General features: G+C 42.3%; 1 protein-coding gene across 2 annotated transcripts in view; it reads right to left on the bottom strand.

The window, feature by feature from the left end:
• Positions 1 to 15,868, bottom strand: part of tmem131l (transmembrane 131 like) — a 172,767-nt gene that overhangs the window by 71,743 nt on the left and 85,156 nt on the right. For both annotated transcript variants that reach the window (XM_078541629.1, XM_078541637.1), the window contains exons 8-13: positions 8,965 to 9,042; positions 6,550 to 6,703; positions 5,896 to 5,954; positions 5,357 to 5,465; positions 4,910 to 5,015; positions 1,666 to 1,813 (exon numbers count right to left, since the gene is read on the bottom strand). In XM_078541629.1, coding sequence (XP_078397755.1) covers positions 1,666 to 1,813; positions 4,910 to 5,015; positions 5,357 to 5,465; positions 5,896 to 5,954; positions 6,550 to 6,703; positions 8,965 to 9,042 — 654 coding nt within the window. The remainder of the gene's footprint in view (positions 1 to 1,665; positions 1,814 to 4,909; positions 5,016 to 5,356; positions 5,466 to 5,895; positions 5,955 to 6,549; positions 6,704 to 8,964; positions 9,043 to 15,868) is intronic.

Genomic DNA, 15,868 nt, shown 5'->3' with positions numbered 1-15,868 from the left:
GTGACTTTATTTTCCAATGAAGCAGCTCCATGTGCTCGTTTTTAAAAGAATTTCTAAAAAAGCTTTCCTTAATAATTTATCCTAGAAACTGTCCCACGTAGTACACTTTTGTCAGTACTTGGACTACGAAGGCCACAATATGACAAGCAAGAAGTGTATGCAGATTTCTGATCAGATGTACACTCTTGCCATTATTAGGCAAGGGCAAAGAAATGTGTGTCCTTTGTCTCCTTTACACAATCCTAAACAATTAAGATCTTTCCCAGTACAAAAAAAGAGTGCAACGCTTGTTTGAGGCCCACTCTCCAAGATGATTTCCCTGAGACAATGCTACAGGGATTCCAGGCTTAGGAAACCCTTGATAGGCGCAAACAAAAAGTCGAGTAACTCTTCATTTTGGAGCTGGTAGGAGAAGTGCTCCTCCTAACCAAGGAATAAAGGGGCTTTCCGTCCCACCAGCCTCCACATTCAAAAGGATCCTAATCTACCACCTCCTGCATGATGCCACCACCGGACACATCTTCCCCTCCCCTATCAACATTCCGTAGGGACAGTTCCTTCTGGGGCACCCTAGTTCACTCTTCAATCACCTCCTACAACTTCTCCCCTTCCCATGGCACTTCCTCATGCAAGCAGAGGAGATGCAACACCTTCTCTATGTCTCCATCCTTCTCATTGTCCAAGGCCCTAAGCATTCCTTCCAGGTGAAACAGGGATTTAATTTATCATATTGTATTCACTGTTTACAATGTGGTCTCCTCTAAACTAGGGAGACCAAATGTAGATTAAAGGTTACCGTGCTGGGCATCTCTGTTCAGTCCGCCAGAGTGATCGTAAGCTATTGGTCGCCTGCCACTCTAATTCTCCACCTTGCTCCCACTCTGGCCTCAGTACTATTCCAATGAAGCTCAGTGCAAGCTTGAGAAACAGTACTTCATCTTTCGATTAGACACTTTACTGAACACAAGTTTGAGTCCGGGAGGCTGTAATTTCAGATCATAACCCCATTTTCTTTTCGTCTTTGTGTATTTTTTGTTTTTGGGTGGTAATTGTTGGTGATGGTTCTGCTTTTCCCATTTACACCTGATCTACAGTCTTGTTTTGTTGCATGCTTGCCCCATTACCACCTCATTTTGCCTTGCACCATCATCCTTTTTGTTATTCGACCCCTCCTGCCTTCATAGACCTTCACTTGCCTGTCATCCCCGCCCCTTGCCTTAAAATCTGCTGCACGTTTAATCTTTTTCTAGTTCTGACAAAAGGTCATCAACCTGAAACATTAACTCCGCTTCTCTCTCCACAGATGCTGCTGAGTATTTTGAGCATATCCTGTTTTATTTCAGATTTCCAGCATCCACAGTATTTTGCTTTTGCTCCAATAATGAGGGAGTCTTGCGCCTCACCATTCGGGTGCAAGGAATGTGCTGAGCAAAAAGGTGTACACCCAATCCTCTGAATCCTTTCTCTTGAATGCACTTGAATCACAGCAACATTCTACAAACAGCAAGTTGTAAGTTCAAAATACAGTAATTTAAACAGCACATCTGCTCAGCACCACTGTTTAGGTGATCCTATTCTGAAGAACAATACAACTACCTACATATCAAATTTCTTTTGGTATCTTCACAAGTTTAGAGAGAAATCAGAAAATTAAAACAACTTTACTGTCAACAAGTGCGCCTCTTCTTCAGGTACATAAACATTTCTTATCAAGACTTTGAACTCGAAGTAATTTGTAAACCAGACTGTCCAAAATTCTGATCCGTGCTGTGACTTGACTTGAAATGAGCTTGAAGAATCAGGTTGAAGGTTTCTGTATGAGAGAAAGATACAGTGAATATCAGGATAGAATTTTACACCGCAGGGCGAGGTCACTTGACACATCAGAACTGTCCCAGCTCTCTTAAACTATCCAATTAATCCCATTCTCTAACTTTCAAATATTTATCTACTTTCCTATTGAAATGGATTAAGTATTCTGCTTCTGCCAAGGTTTCTGGAAAAACATCCCAGCCAGCATTTTCTGTTTGGCATGCCGGGGCAGTCCCTGCACGCCGACACGTAAAATGACATGCGGTGACGGTGGGCGCTCGTCCCGATGTCACTGCATGTCACTCCGATCTTTCGTTCCGCGAGCGCGCACCGGAGTCGGCTGTGCACCCGCCAAACTGTCAAAAGTCTGTAAAGGTCATTTATAAATCAATTAACCTTATTGAGAAAGCTGCCCGCCCAACCTTAAGGTTGGTGGGCAGGCAAAGAGCCCAGACGGCCTTCGCATTTTTCATGAAACCTCATCCACGGGCGGGATGAGGTTTCATGAACATTTTATAAATTAAATAAAAATTATGAAATTTCATAAACATGTCCCAGCTCATGTGGCACTGTCACATGAGGGGACATGTCTGAACAATTTTTTTTTCCCAACTTTAAAACTGAAGTTAACCTCCAAGGCAGCTCCATGCCTCGGAGATTTCTGCATTCTTTCGCATGCATGTGCGACAGTGCGCAGGCTCCGACTCTCCCTCCTCCCTCACAAGTAGCGCTGAGCGGACCTTAATTGGCGCACCCACGTAAAATGGCAGCACGCAGCCTAAACGCAGGCGGCGATCAGCTCCATGTCCACCCGCACCCATTCCCGACCGGCCCACCCGACAGGGAGAAAATTCTCCCCCCCACAATGTAGTAACCACCCTCTGACTCTTAAATCGTTCTTCCAATACCTCTTCCCTTGTACTTTTGGTGATTAACATTTAATTTATGTCCTCTAGTTACCCAATCGTCAACTGGTGGAAATAGTTTGCGTTTTCCCCTATTTACCTCACAAAACATTCAATATGTATGTCAGATCTTTTAACTTTCACTGTTTTGATGAGAATAGCTCTAATTCCTGTAAACTTTGTTGATAATACAAGCCTCTCATCTGGGCCATAACTTTAGTGAACCCCTTCTGCAACCTCTCTCCAGTAATGACAAGAACAACATAAATTTATAAAGCACCTTTAATGTAATGAAGGTCCAAAGGTGCTTCACAGGAGCTTTATAAAACAAAATAACTAGGGCCTTTACCTCCAGACAAAGTAAAGACAAAATCTGAACCACTAGGATCTGGCTAGAAATTTTTGTAGCTCTATATTCAATATCAGCAGGATTACAAAAGGACTGTTTTATATGTGGAACAATTCCAATTTTAGAAATTTCATGACCCTGAATGGCCTGAAATTTACAATATGGACAGCATCTGTCTCCCTAAATCACTCCATTTATGTCTTTCTTTAAGATGCTCCTTAAAACCTTCCTTATGACCAAGCCTCTTCTACTATCCCAGTGACAATTTTTCATCTGATTATGCTCCTGTGAAGCGCCTTGGGATGTTTTACTACATTAAAGGTGCTATATAAATACAAGTTGCCATGGTTAAGCATACTCAAGAATACTGGCACAAAAATTGCTCAAACCCACTAGTTAACTTGAAATCAAGAATTTATGCGCAATAACAAACACATTTTATTTCACAAACTTTAGAAATATACTCCTTTAATCAGTTTAATTGGTAGCTTTTGGGAAAATCCACCAGAGAAATGGTCCAAGGGAAAAATAAAAGTGAATTTTGTTAAATAAACTCTTCCTGTGATGGCTGGACTTCTAACTTTGACTGGGTTGTGAAACATCACAATGAAGAAAATGTATTACTTTGCACTACTCCAGCAGTATTGACCCTTTCTTACTCCCCCATTGGTCATTTACTTTGGAGCAACTATCTCCACCTCCTCAACAACACCTGATTCTGGCCTCACCTCAGTTGGTCTGCTGCTGAAACGCTCATCGATGCCTTCATTATCTCTCGGCTTGACTATTTCAACACACTCTTCGCCAGTCTCCCACATTCTGCCCTGAATAAATTTGAGGCCAACCAAAATCCTGCTGCCCATGTCCTAATTCACACCAAGTCCCACTTATCCAACATCCCTGTGCTCACTGACTTCCACTGGCTCCCAGTTAAGCAATGCCTCAACTTTAAAATTCTCATCCTTGTTTCTAGATCCCTCCAGGGCCATTTCTCTATAATCTCCTCCAACCCATAACCTTCTAAGTTATCTGCGCTTCTCAAATTCTGGCTGCTTTAACACCCCAATTTTAATCATTCCACCACTGCCAAGGCCCTAAGCTCTGAAATTCCCTTCCTGAATCCCTCTGCCTTTCTTTCCTCCTTTAAGACGCTCCTTAAAATCTACCTTTGACCAAGCTTTGTCATCTGCCCTAATATTTCCCTATATGGGTTGGTGGCAAGCTTTGTTTTATAAAGCTCCTGTGAAGCACCTTGGAACATGTTACTATGTTGGAGGAGCTGCATGAATACAAGTGGCTTTTTTTAAGTTGTTGAACAGGTTATGTGCAGGAAATTCTGCACATCATATTGGGATATGACTATGGAAAGCAGCAATTCCAAGTCTGTAGAAGATAATAAAATTGAAGGCAGAGTAAAGAAAAATAAATATTTCAATTCATCAATGCATACACATTTGGATTCTTTTCAGAAAACTTGATGATTTTCAAACTTTTGTAAAGGGGGAGGGTGAGATGTCCTACGAAGATTCCCAAAATTCCTTATTTACAGGGATTTTCTGAGGGAAGTATACAATTGGCCACATCCAACTCCTTTCACTCCTTCCCCATACCCCCCAAAAATAAAGTTCAATAATATTACTACCAGATTAATCTTGCATCCTAAGGAATGATACAGAAAACAAGCATGAACCTAAAGTTAGAGTCACTGTAAAAAATGTTATATGATCTACAAAACCTTAAAGCAAGCTATCGAAATTAAAAAATGTACACATTAAATTATGTTTCAAATTCCAACTATACAATACATTACAAAAATCACTCCACATGTGCTCAGTGAACTCACCCTTTTGTTCGTTGCAGTGTAGGAGATGCTTTCAGCGCTAAGCTGCCTTTTACTACATACATCGCTTCACCTGAACAATTTTCCACATCATCAATCATAGTAGCTGCTGGAAAATAAAGTGAGAGTATTCTTTTACAGTATCCAATGTTTATATCTGACATGTATAAAGAACCCGCAGCTTAGTTGCAATAAAACATATCAAAAAGGTTTGAACCAACACATTACAAAACGTGGTGTGTGTTAAATAGCACTTTAAAGAGGTTATGACAACCTTTAAGTCATGAGAGTTGTGGTTTGATATAATGGATCTTTTGGCATTAAGCTCAAAATAGCCACAATCATCCTTAGCCCCAGTAAACACTAGAAATTACACAGATTTGCCATACTAATAATAAGATTCACATTTAGTCACCATTTTATTAAATGCTTAAGTATTAAATTACCTACCTTTGCAAATAATAGAAGCAACTTTCGTTAAATTGTTCACAGATGTTTCCAGCTGTATTGGCTTAAATTCAACAGTAATTGTGCCTCCTCTCGACAGAAAATGAATATTCTGTGAAGGATTAGCAAAACCATGTCAACATAGAAGTTTGTACATGATAGATATCATCCGTATAGCAAGCGGACAAAGCTACGATTTATCAGAATTATCTAAATTTAGAAGCTAACCATCAAAACTGTTATATGGTGTAATACCACATCATTAGAGAGTTGAAATTTTTAGAAAGTGAGTAACCATGGTTAAGATATTCAGATAGTAACAAATATTTCTTATATAGTAGCAAACAGGAGTTGTTACAAAATACAACTGGGCTTCCGTTTTCCATAGCACACTCTTCTACAAAACCGAACTCGAAACAAAGTCTATCTTCGCAATTCTAACTAGGCATTCCTGCCAACATGGATCCACATTATAAACTACAGCTTGAATAATAAATAAAACCAGACTATCACCATTATAAAATTATTTTAGAAAATCATACCTTAATATACATAGATTTATTCCCTGAATGCAAGAAGTACACAATATTTATTTGTTCACCTGCAAAAAAGGAAAATAAGTAACTGCAATGGTGAGTACTTTAAAACACTTACATTTACAGAAGCATCTTGTGTCTGAGAAACATCTCCAACTGCTTCATAGAATTATTTTTGAAGTGCAGTCACAGTTAATATATTATATTATTAATATATACACTAATGGCTGAAGTATTCCTCAAAACTTGGGTAATAGAAGTGTTAAACTTTCATTTTAATATTCACTTAGAATGATCATGGCACATGGTCTTACCCACAATAAGAGGTTGTGGTAGAAGAATTAATTCAGGCTAGTCTCTTGGTTAAAGCTGGTTTATTTCCAAGACAACTCCTCAATGCTACTAACTTCCTAGTAGCTTACACAGAGCTGTACCTTTTTATTCTACTTAGAAGGGATAATTAATGACCATCACCTGTTTAACTAACAATTGGTTTTAACAAGATGGTTGCCATATTAACACATGGTAGTGCGTCAAAATTTATATTACTGGAAGGAAATCTTCAACTACTGCAGAAAAAATATATTACACGCATATTGCAGCTTTCTTGGAAGGAGGCGGGGAGGGAAATTGGTGAACAGTCAAGATCTACAAACTTACCTGAGGTACTTTCTTTGATAACTGGCATATAAAGTACAAAAATATTTTCTAATAAATAGTTCTTTATTTTTTCAAATTTATGGTAGCATTCTTCTGTGTTGAGAGAGACATGGACATATAATGTACGATTTTTATTCCTCAACAGGCAACATTTCTGTAACAAATGGTAAAGGGTTAAATTAGTCAAAAGCAATCACTTCCAAACATCAAACCACAAACAAGATTTATTATTTGTAAGGTCAAACAATTGCAAGAGACTTATCAGGGGTTAGCATCACGTTCAAAACATGCAACTTCAATATTCAGCCGACTAGTAATAACTCAAAGCAATTTACTCCTACAATGCAAACCCTTTGTTTCACTGTCATTGCCAAGCATTAATAAGGTTTTACTAATACCATTACCAGTGCCATTTACTAATACCATGCTTTCTAGTCTTACTGAACCTTGACGAGGCTTTGCTTCCCTCTGGCAGGCTTGATATAGTCGGTATAGTTTAACTTCAAACAATTTATCAAGAACTATTTACAAAGACCTCAGGATAAGCACATGGTATTTAGGACACAAACTTTTCTACATCTTGCTCTCCTGGAGCCTCTTGGTCATCTGACTACTGATGTCATAGTTACATCATCAACACCATCATGGTCTGTTTAACATATTCATAAACCCTACACCAATCTTGAAGAAACCTTCGAGTTGGGATTTAACAGAATCCACACAACTTACAACGCCCATCTCAGAGATGGACATCAGGGTCAGTGCTTGATGTAAACTGGGGATTGCCAAATATGGCAAAACAATACTAAAATAGCTGTAATGCTCCCAAGTTAAATTTGCTGATTTGCCTAAATTCATGCAATGCAAGCCAAGTTAAGGATACGTTCTCCACTCTCCCCCTTTCCCAGTTTTATATTTGCCTAACTTTGAACCCTTCCTCAGTATCCAATCAAAACTCATGCCCATTTCCTCAGTGGTGAGATTTTATGTGCCTTCCACCCCCACCCCCCTCAGTCCGTGTCCATGTGCCAGCTCTGCCTAGGTGAATGGCTAGTTGCAAACTAAGCAAGGGGGGGCTAGCCTTTCACTAAGAAGGAAATCCTAAACCATAACACATCGAATTATGAAGAGGAGTCATATTGGGCTTGAAATGTTAACTCTGTTTCTCTCTCCACAGACGCTGCCAGACCTGCTGAGTTTTTCCAGCATGTTCTGATTTCATTTCAAGTATGTCCTCCGTTCTTAACTGAAAAAGTGCCTGCTGAATTCTGTGCCTCATCTGAAAAACAGCACCTCCAGCATGCCCACAGTGATGCACTGAAATGTCAGCCGACATTATGGGAAAAATTTTCCCCCTGTCGGGAGGGGGGTGGGGAGAGAGAGAGTGCAGGACTGGACACGGGCAGGCGCACCTCTGATCGGCGCCCCCAATCGGGGGCGTGCCTCCATTTTATGTGGGCGGGCCAAATAAGGCCTTCCCAGCGTGATGTCCGCCAGGAAGCGCTATGCACTCCCTGTGCGGGCGGGGGGGTTCCCTCAGCCAAGAGTGCGCTCTTTCGTGCATGCACGTGAAATAGCACACAGATCTCGCTGAGGCTAAGTGCTGCCTCAGGGAGACTGGCTCCAAATTTAAAACTGGTAAGCAAATGATAGCAACATTTCCCTGACATTTCCCTGACATGTCCCATCATGTGACACTGTCACATGAGTTGGGACATGTCCATCACTTTTACTGAAACCTTTATTAAATATTTTAAAACCCTCATAAAACCTCATCCCGCCCATGGATGAGGTTTCATGCTTTTTCTTAAGCCCACCAGGGCTCCTGGCCTGCCCGCCTACCCTAAGGTTGGGCAGGCAGGTCCATTAATGATGTTAATTACTTTGTCAATGGCCTCAATAGGCTGTTGACAGGTCGGCGGGCGCGCAGCTGGTTTGGTTGCGCCCCCGCCAACCTGAAAATGGAAGTGATGCGGGGTGACATCGGGAGTCCCACCCGACGTCATTCCGCATTATTTTACGTGTCGGCGATTGGGCCCCGCCCCTTCTCGCCAACCGGAAGATCTTCCCATATGTGCACAAGTGCTAAACCAACAATCTTTTGACCTCAACTGAGTGCTACTCGCTGAGCTAAAGTAACACTCCACAGGTTTATGGATGAGGGAAGAGTGAATTAAAAAAGTAAATGGTCCAGGGAATTTATTATTTAATCCTTTGCTACATGATCTACCACTTTGCACATCCAGGATTGAATTAAACCAGTTCTGTGATCAAGGTAAAATACTGTACATAAAATACATGCAATTAAATTAACTACACTATTTCAGCAGGGAGATCAATTTTGTTTTATTCACCTTTCCACTCATTCCAAAATCCCACGGTATAATTTATATTAAATATACATGACACATGTACCTGGAAGTCTTTATAGCTCTGTAATGGTAGATTAAGTTCAAAACTCAGTTCTGATAGAGTGCAATTTGAAGCTTTTTCCTAGATGAACAGACAGACAAATGAGAAAACAGGGTCAGGACACTTTCTTCTATAGCTTGCAATCTTCAGTGCAAAGTTAATGATGGTGAATCTACAATAAACTGGTTTGACAAAACTACTGCGTTCAATTTCGCGATTTTCTTTCAGGTAAACATCACCACATCTTCAGCCTGCCTGGCCTCTGCTACTGAATGGTTCTAACTTTAGTCATGACACACCAACCTATCAATCTAGGCCACTAACATCTGCACAACTACTAGGTCTCAATCTAGAAGGGAAAAAAAAATTGGGATAAGTTAGTGACAATTGTTTGTTCCTTCCTTCCCTCTGAGATAGGGTGCCTGGGGTACTACTGATCTCCCACCATAACTCTGGCAAGAGCCTGGAGAAATCATAAACATCCATGATCACAGCACATCAGGAAATTCTGCGAAGGTTCCATTCTAAAGCAAAGCAAACCTGGGAGACATAAGGAGGCTGCAGTATAGTACCAGTCTGATTTGAATTTGGAAATAAATTCCAACTGATCCCACACCCGATTTTCCATTCTTCTCAGCAGCTCTGCTGAGAACCCTACACCCCATTACATAGTTTATCCACTGCTAAAAAAAATGGTCAGGAGCATTTGGCTCCTTATCTCAAAAAAAAATGTCATAACACTTCTGGGGGTATTCTATAGGCCACCAATTATTGGGAAAGATATAGAGGAGCAAATTTGCAGGGAAATCACAGAGAAGTGCAAAGACTACAGAGTAGTGATAATGGGGGACTTCAATTATCCGAGCAGACTGGGATAGTAATAGTGTAAAAGGCAGAAGGGGGGAAGAGTTCCTGAAGTGTGTTCGAGAGAATTTTCTAGATCAGTATGTTTCCAGCCCAATGAGGTTCCAAGGCATGAGGTGGGTCAAGTGAATCAAGTGTCAGTAGGGGAACATTTAGGGGACAGTGATCATAGTATCATAAGGTTTGAATTAGCTATGAGAAAGGGCAAGGAGCAATCTAAAGTAAAAATACTAAACTGGAGGAGAAGCAATTTCAGTGGCATGAGAACAGATCTGCCCCAGGTTAACTGGAATCATAGATTAGCATGCAAAACATTAACAGAACACTGGTCAGAAGATAGTTTGGGTACAATCAAGATATATTCCCTTATTTATGGGGGGAGCAAAGCCAGAGTTTCCTGGATGACAAAAGAGACAGTAGGATGAGGCAGAAAAAGGGGTTGTGTTACAGGTGTCATGTCGATATTATAAGTAAGGCTGAGTACAGAAAGTTCAAGGTGGAAATGAAAAAGGAAATCAAAGAGGCAAAGAGAGTACGAGAAGAAAATGGCAATTAGTATAAAATGGAATCCAGAAGTCTTTCATATAAATAAAAAAAGGGTAGCAAGAGGAAAGAGTGGAGTGACTAGACACCCAAAGGGGATCTACACAAAAAGGCAGAGGTTAAACTGAAGTATTAAATGAGTACTTTGCATCTGTCTTTAAAAAGGAAGAAGCTGTGCTATAGCCATTGTGAAAGGGGAGATAACTGAGAAACTGGATGGGCTAAATATTGATTAAGGGGAGTCTCATGACCGTACTGTTATGATATTGTGGATTTTTAAGGAAAATTATTAAAAGTGCATTCTTGCTTTAAAAACCTTTATGTTTTAAAAGTCTTTTGAAGATTGCAGTCTCAGCAGACAGTTGTCTCCACAAATGATTGCTTAAACATTTTTGAACTGTGTTATCTGAATTATTAATGATTCTCTTGGTGACTGATTCTAAGATGCCTTGGACAACACAACTGAATCTTCTAAGAGTGTGAGAATTCACAGCTTCACTGTTGCTGGTAGGAAGAATCTCTTCAAACACTGCAATCTAACTACCTTCACCCCACCCCACCCCCACTAGGGTATCTGTACCTTGCTTGTCCTGCTTTCTACCCTTAATTATCACATTCCTTAGATAATATCACCACCTTCAACACCTCTTTGTCCTTTTGTCTATGACATCTTTTGGCTATCTCCACTTATCACTGGCCCTCTATCCAGCTCTACCTGATCCACCCAACCCTTAAACCAGCTTATATTTCACCTCTTTTCTATTTTTACTTAGTTCTGTTGAAGAGTCATACGGACTCGAAACGTTAACTGTGTTCCTCTCCGCAGATGCTGCCAGACCTGCTGAGTTTTTCCAGGTAATTTTATTTTTGTTTTGGATTTCCAGCATCCGCAGTTTTTTGCTTTTATCTTAGTGTTTAATTGATTGCCACTTCTCTTCAAGGAATGCCAACCTTGAAGAAGTATTGCTCTTCTCTCTGACAGGATTTCCGTATCTCTCCTTTGCCTTGTTCACCTTCATTGCTTTCCACTTCTCTCCTGGTGTTTGACAAGGTGTTTACTAAAACCCGCTTTCACAGGCATATTTCCTTCCTCAGTGACTGTCTCCGTCTCCGACTTACCCCATGTGGATTCCAACTGAAGTTCCATCCCTCATGTTTCGAACCCACCCAGGATTACAGGTATCTCCAGGACACACAGCGCTCTTCGGACTGCTGTTCTCGTCGTGTTCTGAGATCCACACTCAGTGCCATGCGCCGCCATATGAACACACTCGACCTCTCCCTCCAGCAGCACCGCCGCACCCTATTTCTAAGCTGCCCGTGCCCCCAGGTTCATTTTATTTTTCGTCTCATCCGACGCCTCAACAAGAAACTTTGTCTCTTTCTTTCAGGTGCAAAGGAACACAAGCTTCAACAACTCATCGACACCAACACCCATCCAGGACCCTCCACCCCTGCCTGTCCCTCTGTCCCCATCCGGTCTTCCAATCCCAGCCCCAGCCGTGTATTCACCATACCCCCTGACCTTCCCCTCTCCGATGCTGAACGATCAGTGCTCGACAAAGGACTTAGTTTCATACCCTTGCATCTTCATCTCAATTAATTTCGGGCTCAGCATGATGCTGAACTCTTCTTACGCCGCCTTCGTCTCCGTGCTCACTTCTTTGGGCAGGAGTCCTCTCCCCGTTCAACGGATCGGATCCTTTTACTCGCCTCCAATATTCTCCCTCCACCTGGACCCCTCCCTCTAGATTCTTACCTTCTCTTGATCTTTTCATTGAGAACTGTCGGCATGACATTAGTCGTCTCAATTTCTCCGGTCCTCTCACCCACTCTAACCTGTCCCTCTCTCTGAACTTGCTGCACTCCATTCTCTCAGGTCCAACCCTGACATTGTCATCAAACCTGCTGACAAGGGTGGTGCTGTTGTTGTCTGGCGCACTGACCTCTACCTCGCAGAGGTGAGCATCAACTTGCAGACACTTCCTCCTACCTCCCCCTGGACCATGACCCCACCACTGAACATCAAGCCATTGTTTCCAGGACTGTTACTGACCTCATCTCCTCTGGAGATCATCCTTCCACAGCTTCCAACCTCGGACGGCCCGCTTCTACCTCCTACCCAAAATCCACAAACAGGACTGTCCCAGCAGACCGATCATGTCAGCCTGTTCCTGCCCCACGGAACTCATTTCTTGCTATCTTGACTCCATTCTCTCTCCCCTTGTCCAGTCCCTTCCCACCTACATCCGTGATTCCTCTGACACCCTACATCATATCAACAATTTCCAGTTCCCTGGCCCCAACCACCTCCAATTGGACGTCCAATCCCTCTTCACCTCCATCCCCCACCAGGATGGTCTGATGGCTCTCTGCTTCTTCCTTGAACAGAGGCCCAAACATTCCCCATCCACCACTACTCTCCTCCGTCTGGCTGTACTTGTCCTCACACTGAACAATTTCTCCTTAAGCTCCTCTTACTTCCTCCAAATAAAAGGTGTGGCTATGGGTACCCGCATGGGCCCCAGTTATGCCTGTCTCTTTATGGGGTATGTGGAACATTCCTTGTTCCAGTCCTACTCTGGCCCCCTCCCACAACTCTTTCTCCGGTATCAATAATTGCTTTGGTGCTGCTTCATGCTCTCGTCTGGACCTGGAAAAATTTATTAATTTTGCTTCCAAATTCCACCCCTCCATCATTTTCACATGGTCCATATCTGACACTTTCCTTCCCTTCCTAGATCTCCCTGTCTCAATTTCTGGTGATAGGCTGTCCACCAATATTCATTACAAGCCTACCGACTCCCACAGCTACTTCGACTACAGCCCCTCACACCCCGCTTCCTGTAAAGGCTCCATCCCATTCTCTCAGTTCCTTCGCCTCCGTTCCAATGTTGCCACTTTCAAAAACAGTTCCTCTGACGTCTTCCTTCTTCCTTAACCGAGGTTTTCCACCCACGGTGGTTGACAGGGTCCTCAACTGCGTCCGGCCCATCTCCCGTGCATCCACCCTCACACCTTCCTCTCCCTCCCAGAACCATGATAGGGTCCCCCAAGTCCTCACTTATCACACCACCAGCCTCCGCATTCAAAGGATCATTCTCCGCCATTTCCGCCAACTCCAGCATGATGCCACCGCCAAACACATCTTCCGGCATTCCGCAGGAATCGTTCCCTCCGGGACACCCTGGTCCACTCCTCCATCACCCCCTACACCTCAACCCCCACCCACGGCACTTTCCCATGCAACCGCAGAAGGTGCAACACCTGCCCCTTTACTTCCCCTCTCCTCACCGTCCAAGGGCCCAAACACTCCTTTCATGTGAAGCAGCATTTCACTTGCACATCCTCAATTTAGTCTACTGCATTTGTTGCTCCCAATGCGGTTTCCTCTACATTGGAGAGACCAAACGCAGACTGGGTGACCGCTTTGCAGAACACCTTCGGTCTGTCCGCAAGCATGACCCAGACCTCCCTGTCGCTTGCCATTTTAACACTCCACCCTGCTCTCATGCCCACATGTCCGTCCTTGGCCTGCTGCATTGTTCCAGTGAAGCTCAACGCAAACTGGAGGAACAGCACCTCATCTTCCGACTAGGCACTTTACAGCCCTCCGGACTGAATATTGAGTTCAACAATTTTAGATCATGAACTCTCTCCTCCATCCCCACCCCCTTTCCCATCCCCCCCCTTTTTTTCCCAATAAGTTATACAGATTTTTCTTTTCCCACCTATTTCCATTATTTTTAAATGTATTTCCATCCATTGTTTTATCTCTACCTTTTAGCCTATTTCAATCCCTTCCCTTCACCCCACCCCACCCCCACTAGGGCTATCTGTACCTTGCTTGTCCTGCTTTCTACCCTTAATTAGCACATTCTTTAGATAATATCACCACCTTCAACACCTCTTTGTCATTTTGTCTATGACATCTTTTGGCTATCTCCAACCTATCACTGGCCCTCTTTCCAGCTCTACCTGTCCCACCCCCCCTTAAACCAGCTTATATTTCACCTCTTTTCTATTTTTACTTAGTTCTGTTGAAGAGTCATATGGACTCGAAACGTTAACGGTGTTCCTCTCCACAGATGCTGCCAGACCTGCTGAGTTTTTCCAGGTATTTTTATTTTTGTTTTGGATTTCCAGCATCTGCAGTTTTTTGCTTTAATCTAACTACCTTCTAGGCCTTGTTTGAAACAATACCTAATTAACATAGCAGCCATTTTTTGTGCTTTTGAACTGTATAAATAAAGAATAAATGTAAGAGGCCATTTTGTGTGGCAGTGTGAGATACAATACCAGCACACAGCTCTCAACTGAACCAGCCATGAGCCACATGAGAGAGCTAGGGTTCGCTGCCATCGGGTGTTACAGAATAAGGCATCCAGAAAATCAGCCCTGGTCTGCTGAGAAGAAACCAGGCAATCTTCAAGTGTTGCCTGTAGACTCCAGCAAGGAAAGGAGCCTTTACTCTCTCCCACCATCTGCTCTAACTATCGAGTCCACCTACAAAGGAAAACTATGACTATTTGACTTCACAAGCCATCACATCTGCCAAACTGAACCTCAAATTTCAACTCCTTCATTTCGGAAAGAAGGGATTCAAGCAATGGGCCTACAATAATATCTCACAGAGGCGTATTCAAAATCTTATCTTTAGGTACTTTATCCTTTATCTGCATTTTAATAATTTTATCATTTTTACTTAGATTTCAGCAGTAATTTTACAATAAATTAACCATTAACTTGTTTAAGAATAAAGTTTGACTGTTAGGTTCTTTTTAAATTGCACCACTCAAATTAAAAGGGGGCTAAACAAATTCTTAGCTCACCTCACTTTGAGGGATTGTCTTTAACGTTGTCATGACAAGGAGGCATTAGAAAGGCTGGCTGTTGATAGGTCACCTGGATGGGATGAGATTCATCCAAGGATGCTGCGGGAGTTAAGGGAGGAAATTGTGGAGGCACTCCATAATCTTCCAATCCTCTTTCCATATAGGACTGGTGGCAAAGGACTGCAGAATTGCAAATGTTGCATTCATGTTCAAAAAATGGGTGTAAGGGTAAACCCAGCAAACTACAGGCCAGTTTGTTTAACCTTAGTGGTGGGAAAAATTTAAAGACAATAATCCAGGAAAAAATTAATAGTCACTTGGATGGAGAATTGTGGATTAATTAGGGAATTCCAGCACAGAATTGTTAAAGGCAAATCATGTTAAACTAATTTGATTGAGTTTTTGATGAGGTAGCAGTTGACTGGTGAGGATAATGTGATTGGTGTGGTGTGTATTGACTTCCAAAAGATGTTTGATAAAGTGCCACATCATAGACTTACCCGCAAAATTGAAGCCAAGGAACTTTAAGGCAAAGTGGCAGCAAGGATACAAAGTTGGCTCAGTGACTGGAAACAAATGTTTTGTGTTTAAGGTTGTTTTTCTGACTGGAGGAAGGTATACACCAGCATTCCATAGCGGTCGGTACGAGGACCATTGCTCTTCTT

This window comes from Cetorhinus maximus, chromosome 1 (genome assembly GCF_964194155.1).
Source record: "Cetorhinus maximus chromosome 1, sCetMax3.hap1.1, whole genome shotgun sequence".
NCBI classification, from domain to species: domain Eukaryota; kingdom Metazoa; phylum Chordata; class Chondrichthyes; order Lamniformes; family Cetorhinidae; genus Cetorhinus; species Cetorhinus maximus.
The sequence above is the reverse complement of the archived record's forward strand: the minus strand, read 5'-3'. Positions and strand labels throughout refer to the sequence as shown.